Source organism: Camelus dromedarius, chromosome X (assembly GCF_036321535.1).
Source record: "Camelus dromedarius isolate mCamDro1 chromosome X, mCamDro1.pat, whole genome shotgun sequence".
NCBI lineage: Eukaryota > Metazoa > Chordata > Mammalia > Artiodactyla > Camelidae > Camelus > Camelus dromedarius.
Genome location: NC_087472.1, coordinates 64,822,880 through 64,830,160, shown reverse-complemented (window position 1 = coordinate 64,830,160; position 7,281 = coordinate 64,822,880). Strand labels below are relative to the sequence as shown.

Sequence of the window (7,281 nt, the reverse complement as noted above, 5' to 3'; positions counted from 1 at the left end):
CTTTTGCTATTAGACATTTACTTTTATCCCTTAAAGGGTCAGCTTCTCAATTTTGATGGTGGGGATTTTCATTTGATAATGTCTCAGTTTTGACATTCCAAGACTTCCTCAGTAACTCTGGGGAAACCTCTCTGACCATAGGCAAAGCCTAGGGCAGCCATGTTTTTTTGCTCTGACTCTCTGCAGCTTGGGGAGTTAGTATCTGTTGGAGATCAGCTGGCAGTGGGTGGGGACATGGCAGTAGGGACTGTTGCTGCAGTAGGGGACCCTTTCACAACGGTGCTGTTTTGTCATTTTACGCCCAGATTTCCGTTGGCTAACCTCAGCCTTATCTTCCTCATTTCTGTTTCCTCTTGAAGACACTAAGGGCCCTTCAAAACACAGGACCTTCCTGATCACGGCATAAAGCCCAGTTCCCTGTGGCCTCTGCACGTTGGCTCATCACAGGGAACCTATGCCTCCTACGAGATGACGGTATCACTCCAATTAACAGGTATAGTATCCACTTGCTCTCTCAGCTTGGATTCCCAAACTAGGGTGGTGTCAATGGCTACCAAAGGTGGCTTGGATTTGCCCCATCCCATTCTCCTTGGACCCTTCTCAGAATCCAGGGGCAAGGGTTGGGGAGAAGGGTCCCAGTGGTCTTCTGCCCTGGAGCTTGTAATGATGAGAAAGGGAGGATGACATTGGACCCTTCTCAGAATCCTGGGGCAAGGGTTGGGGAGAAGGGTCCCAGTGGTCTTCTGCCCTGGAGCTTGTAATGATGAGAAAGGGAGGATGACATTTCCTCCCCAAACAGACTGTTTAGGAGACAGCCATATAGAAGTGGAATGTTCTCTGGAACCAGGAGTCAGGACATTTGAATAGTAGTCCTGATTTTTCCATTTACTATGTATTTTGAACAAGTTCTTTCTTCATTCTAGGACTCATATTTTTGGCCTTTTCTGCAAAGAAGAGGAGAGGAAGGATTGGATGGTATCTAGGTATTTTTTCAGTTTTTATATCTCTTATTTTGATGATTGTCATCCCTCTGTTGAGAAACGACATGAAAGTGATGCTGAGTAATTATCTCTGGGTGTGGCTGAACAGGGGCTGAACTACTCTTGAAAAATATCCAGAGTGCCACTAGTAAGAGGAGGCTCAATTGGGTCAATTGCAGAGCAGTTCCTGATGTTTGGTGTGTTAGCCTTCCCAGGGTACAGCAGGGAAAAATGATATTTTATGTAGTGTAACAGACCAAGAGAAGAGTTTTTAGAGTCCCTCAGCATCACTCCATGTAGATATCCACCTCTATTTCTATGGATCTGGCCAGCCTTCCTCAGCTGAACCTGCTTTCCTTATATACACTCTATTGGAGAAGCATGGACTAGAAAATCAAGAGTGGAAATAAAACCAATCTAGTTTCAGCTCAGTCACTGCCTCTTTCCATTAATACTGGGGCAAAATGATCTATAAGGCTCTTAAACTTCCAGTGTACTAAGAAATAATCTTTAGCCTCCTCATACCTCTCTTCTCTTTTGATGACCTCAGGAAGGGCATTCAGGAGGCTGTGGACACCTCCAGTTTATACAGGTCTTCTCACTGGAGCTGGTAGCTGATAAGGATGATGACAGAAAAAAGGCATCAGGGTCCACTTCTCTCTCCCCTGTCACAATGAACTCAAACTGTAATAATCAGCTTTCTTGGCTGGCCGTCACCCACAGTTCCAGGGACTGAGCCAAGGTACCTGTGAGTTCATACATGGGAGGCTCTGGAAAGCTCACCAAACACTTTCCTAACAACTTTGCCAGGTAAGTCTTCTTGTCCCCATTTCCAGAGAAGACAACTGAAGCCCAAAGGACAATTGAAGCTGAAAAGAAAGCTTGCCCAAAGCCATGACTGGCTACTTGGTGCCCAAAGTAGCATAGAATCCAAGTCTCTCTGATTCTTTCCACTGTACCATGATTGTTGCTTCAGCTGAAAAATCCACACTTCTTTTCTGGCTTGTAATGGACTGAGTATGTAGAGAGGGAAATGAAGGGATGGAATATATAGTTTAGAGTCTTAAATTTGAAGACACTCTCAAATATAAAATTGGAGGAGCATGTCACCTCCTTATCAACATATATTCAACTGAAAGAGTTAAGATTTCTTTAAAAAATATACTCTGATTTTTTTTCTGAACCTCTACCTTGTTTTAACTGGGACAGGACCTTCTGGCCTTATGGGACAGTTTTCCATTCTCATTACTGATAACCTTGAAATATTTGCCCCTTTTCATGCCAGTGTTTCATATAGACTAGCTACTTTCTCACAGATCAACTACCACACCTGGGAAGGGAAGGAGTTTAACATAAACAATCTGGATTTTTTTGCAATAATATCTGGGAGTTGCCAAGGGAGTTCTCCCAGAAACTCCAGGCCTGATCATATACTTGGCAGCTTCCTTATTTCTGTGATGGCTGTGAGTTGAATGATCCCAGTACCTCACTGCCAAGTCCACTCCCTTGGACTTCCTTGTTGCGTTCCTTTTGCCTTCCTTGTTGATGTCTTCCTGTTCCAAGAAAGACGTATGGAGCAGGAGGTAAACAGGTCAATGAGGAAAGTTGGAGGACACAATTGGGTAGTATAGGGCATGGCCCTGAACTGTGAGCAACTTGTATGATCCTTAGCAACTCTCATCCCCAATATGGGCATTCATTTCTTCATTTATAACATAAGTGGGTGAGACTAGATGATGGTTATTTTACAGCTGCCCTTCTTGAATCTTGATTGGACAAGTGCACCATGTTAGGCTAGACTGAGGGCATAAGAAATTCCTGTTTCATTTGTCCTAAATCAATTGCCAATAGCCCTTGCTTTCTTTCTTGTAGCTCAACCCGTCTCCTCTTTTAAGGAGCATTTGTCATGTATCAAATACTTGACTAAAAGCTTTACATTATCTCATGTCATTCTCACAATAACTTATTAGGTACGCACTATACTTATACCCATTTTGTGGATATGGAAAACTAGACTCAGAGAAATGAATAAAATGATTTATCCGAGGATTTTCAGCTACTCAGTGGCAGAGCCAGGATTCATGCCCATGTTTAACCTCGAAGCCTATTTCCATAGCTATAACACTATGAGAACATAGCCTGAGAGTGTTGGGAAGGAGAGGCATGAGCATTGACTCTGGGGCCTGATCCTTTCATGAGGTTAGGTAAGCAAAACAATGACCAAATTGTTCTCCCTCTGCTGCATAAAGAATTTTATTGAAGCTCAGTACTCCTAAAAATACCATAGCAATAGGGCCCATAGCTGAGCACTGGGACTTCACCTGCAGTGTCAACTAGTCCTTCCCTACATATCCTCAGGATCTCTGTTCTTTTAGAAGCCTTATTGCTTATTTTGTTCAATTCCTTATTCTGGCGCTTCAGCTTGTCCTTATAGCCTTTGCAGTTTCCCTGGTGCTCAGGCTGACTCCTTTCTCTTTCTTTCCCTACAGGGCCACATCTACCAGGAAGATCTCACCTCCCCACTGAAACCTCAGGCCCAGCCTCCTGCAGTGCCACACTCCGTGTATTTGACAAGCTGAGTTGGACACTCCGTGTAGTAGAGTGTCAGTTTGTCAAATACCCCAAGTGCGGCATATGCCTAGCAGCTCCAGGTCAGGGAAGCTGAGATCCAACAAACAGACTGCCAGCTGGATACAAAAACACTCTACAAATACCAACTAAGCTCTCAGAAGATATTTTTGATGACTTTGAGGAAAGTAAAACATTGTATCTGAGGGTGTCAGGGAGAAAATGATGCAGCTCTGCTATACACATTGTGGGAGCCCTATGGGGGCACAATAGGCTTGAAAAGGTATTTGGGGCTCAGGGATGGGAGTCCTCCTTGATTCATTATTTTCTTCCTTCACATTCCCTTCCCTGAGTCCCCCTTGCAAGGACATCAGAATTCTCACACAAGCATAATGGCAGGGCTTAGATACCCACTTTCTTGACACTTAGCCTTGGCTTCTAAACACACTTTGACCTTACATATCTCTCTCCTTTTCCACATACTTTTTCTCCTTCTAAAAACACCTTAATTTCTCTCTGCTTTGTCCAATTCTTTCCCATACTTCCTGGCCCAACCAAAGTCCACTCTATCTAAGGACTTTTGAAAGTCAGTCTACAATCTTTCCAACTTCATTTTCAAAGCATTCATTGCCTGGGTGCTGGTATATACCCTTCTATCTGCTACTGCCCAATGGTACCTCTTGAATTGTTGGTGAACTTTTAGAGGGGATATTTTTGAATTCTCCACTAGATTATGAGCTTCTCGAGGACAAAACTGTTTCCTTGATTGCTATCTCCCTATTCCATCCCTACTGCAGTCCCTAACAGAGTACTCTGTTTACAGAAAATACTTAATAAATGTTTACTGATTGATTGACTTTCCACTAGTCCATTAACTTTGGGTCTTTGGGCCAAATGCTACCTAGGAATTTTGTGAGAAAAAAAAAAAAACTTTGGTTACCACAATGCTGTAAGGTGTGTGAGGTAATTGCCAAAATGGAAGAGTTTTCTTTCTGAGAAATAGGGTCAAGAGTCAGAGGAAGAGGACATAAAAGTGGGCTAAGAAGGCAAATAAATTTGGAATTACTTGATAACAAAATGTTATACAGGTGCTTTATTGCAGGATTTTTCAGAGCCTTTAATATTCTAATGATTCATTGGAAATCTCCAAGAGGGAGCTACAGAATGAAGCATTCCCATGCTATCTGATCATGGACATTTTTTTTTCCCCTGTGGGCTATCTCTTGGGTCTAACATTCTGTGAAACAAAATGTGAGAAACTGCCTTAGAGAAACTTCATACCTCCTCTCTCTTCTAGACAGCTTCTCTTTTTACTCCTTTACTTTTCCCCAACCAGCTACCTGCTTAACCTGCCTAATACCATTTTTTGTTTAGCCTATCCTGCAGCTTTGGGCTAGCCCTATACGTATAACATACTGGCTTGTCTTGTATGGAAAAAAAATTATCAGCTTTGGGGCATAGATGATCTTCAGAAGTTTCCTGCTACAATAAATAGATGCTCCTAGGAGTCCACAGACTTGACTTCTGGTCTCTGCTATACCAACGGCTTGATGTGTGTGACTTTAGACAAATTATTTTTCTTCTTTGGGCTTTACTTCCCCATTTACAATATAGGAGAGTTAGAATCAATTATCCCTAATATCTCTAGGACAAGAGACTTTGATAGGTCCCTTGGGATCCACAGGTTCTATGGAGAACAGGGGCAAGTTCCTGGATTGGGGTTCCTCTTACCAAAGGAAATGCAACTAGAATTCTCTTCCTAGCTCCAATAATTTCTTTCTCTAAGGGGAGTGGGAAGAGATAATGGCTATTTTCAAAGGCCATGAGTCTGGACACAGCTGTTTCATGAAGGAAGCTGAGGTTTCCATTGGGTGGGGGCCCTGTTTCAGAGGCTTGAAAGCATGATGGGGAAGAAGAAGTTTCCCCTTTTACCAGCCCTGTGAAGCCGGCATCTGGGGATGAGGAAAGCACTGAGATTTTGACTGTGGGCTTTGCAGGTTCATGGTGGTAAAGTTAAGGACTCTTTGTTCACTTTTGTGTACTATTTTGACTTCTGCAATCAATTTATAGAAAAGAAGCTCCTGGATAAACCTGAGCTGACCTAGGGGTTGCATTGTAGCCAAAAGTGGCACATGTCAGCTTCCATGAAAAATAAAGAAGTTGATTTGACATGGATTACATGAGGGAAAAGAAGCAGTGTTGAACCGGCCCAAAAAAATGTCCTCACTAGGGAAACTGATTTAAAAGTATATATGTGTGCACACACACAAACACACACACCTGCACACACACACATTCAAACTCTTAGTGCCTAATCTTCCTTGAGAAGAAAGACTTCCCTTCCCTGATCCGCACCCCCACATTGTAAGATGGGGTCAGGAGATAGAGATGTTCTATGAAGAAGACAACTACTCCAAAGATTTTAGGATTCTAGGATGTGGAAATCCTTGAGAATGATGCATCCATACTTTGGAAATAAGGGAAGCACTTTATCTCTGCACCCAGTCTCCTGAGACAGAAGAAAGTCTTCTTTTTCGGGTTTTCAATTGACCTGATCTGGGAAGAGTCATCTAGGTGGAACTGGGAGGATGATTGGGGAGGGACTGGAAGGCAGTTGAGTACTGTTTTAACAATGATCCATTGTGTTCCAGTCAGCCCACTGCTGAAGTGAGGTAAGGGTAGTATCGGTGGGAAGGAGAAAAACCAATGAAAGCAAAGGTGCTATCCATACTCCCAGGGCCCCAGTCATCTCAACTAGTCTCACTTTAATCACTCTTTGTAGTTCCCTAAAAAAGATCAATATTATCAAAGTCACTGTTGTGTTTAAATATTTATTGAGCATCAAAAGAATACCAGAGCACTAGACTTACAGGAGCAGAACTGAACCCTGGCTTGCTGTATGACAATCTCATTTAAAAGCTATATGGCACTGGAGAAAGGGAAGTGATACTGAACCCAACTGGTCCCCTCTGGTCTTTTGGTGGTAAGAGGCCAAATTTGAATGATGTCTGGAGGCATGAAGACCAAGTCCTAGTGCTATGGGTACTGCTTTCTGGTATTTGGAGAGAAGCAGCAGAAGCCCCAGGCAGGAATACTAGAAGGGCTAGGGCCTGACCTAGCAGCAGGCTTGCTTGAGGTACATATGGTAACTTCTTATGTGAAATCTGTTACTCCTAGGGACCCCAGTGTTGGCAGGGAGGACGTATTAGGCTATCCAGGAAGAAAGATAGCAGGGAAGCAGACTGTGCAAAATGCCAGAGCTAAATATGCAATTATGTCAACAGATCCTAGCCTAAAGGACATTTTTAGCAGACACTCTTGTCCTTGGTGGCCAGAAACTCATAATCCATGGGAACTGTGTGCAGCAGGTGAGCGTAGTCACTGTTGATCTGGGTGATGATCTGGCACTCCTGGCCCAGGCAGGGCTCATCAGAGTAATTGTTGCCCAGAGTCTGGGAAGCTGGCTCTTCACTGGAGCAACCACTCACGAAGATGGCCACCCTCATGGTTTCACCAGAGTCACTGGCCTCTCTGGCATGCACCCTGTGGCCCAAGAGCCCACCACCCATGAGAAGAAATTTGAAGTCGGGACCCTGGTTTCCCACTTTTCTGCCCTGATTCTTGCCACCTGACCCTCAGGCACGTCCCACCCAGGGATTCTGGGAACAGAAGGCTGATGGACCTGAATTACTTTGTGTGTTCAGTGGGCCAGGAAAGAACCACAGGAGGTACT

General features: G+C 43.7%; 1 protein-coding gene and 1 long non-coding RNA gene across 3 annotated transcripts in view; one reads left to right on the top strand and one right to left on the bottom strand.

The window, feature by feature from the left end:
- The first annotated feature begins 306 nt into the window (after positions 1 to 306).
- Positions 307 to 4,524, top strand: LOC105090658 (uncharacterized). Its single transcript, XR_837276.3, has 3 exons — positions 307 to 493; positions 924 to 983; positions 3,470 to 4,524. It is a non-coding gene; the product is annotated as an uncharacterized LOC105090658 (long non-coding RNA).
- Positions 4,525 to 6,365: 1,841 nt separating this feature from the next.
- Positions 6,366 to 7,281, bottom strand: part of VSIG4 (V-set and immunoglobulin domain containing 4) — a 28,127-nt gene continuing 27,211 nt past the window's right edge. For both annotated transcript variants that reach the window (XM_010981998.3, XM_010981997.3), the window contains one exon: positions 6,366 to 7,091. In XM_010981998.3, the coding sequence (XP_010980300.1) occupies positions 6,854 to 7,091 (238 nt within the window). In that variant the 3' untranslated portion in view covers positions 6,366 to 6,853. The remainder of the gene's footprint in view (positions 7,092 to 7,281) is intronic.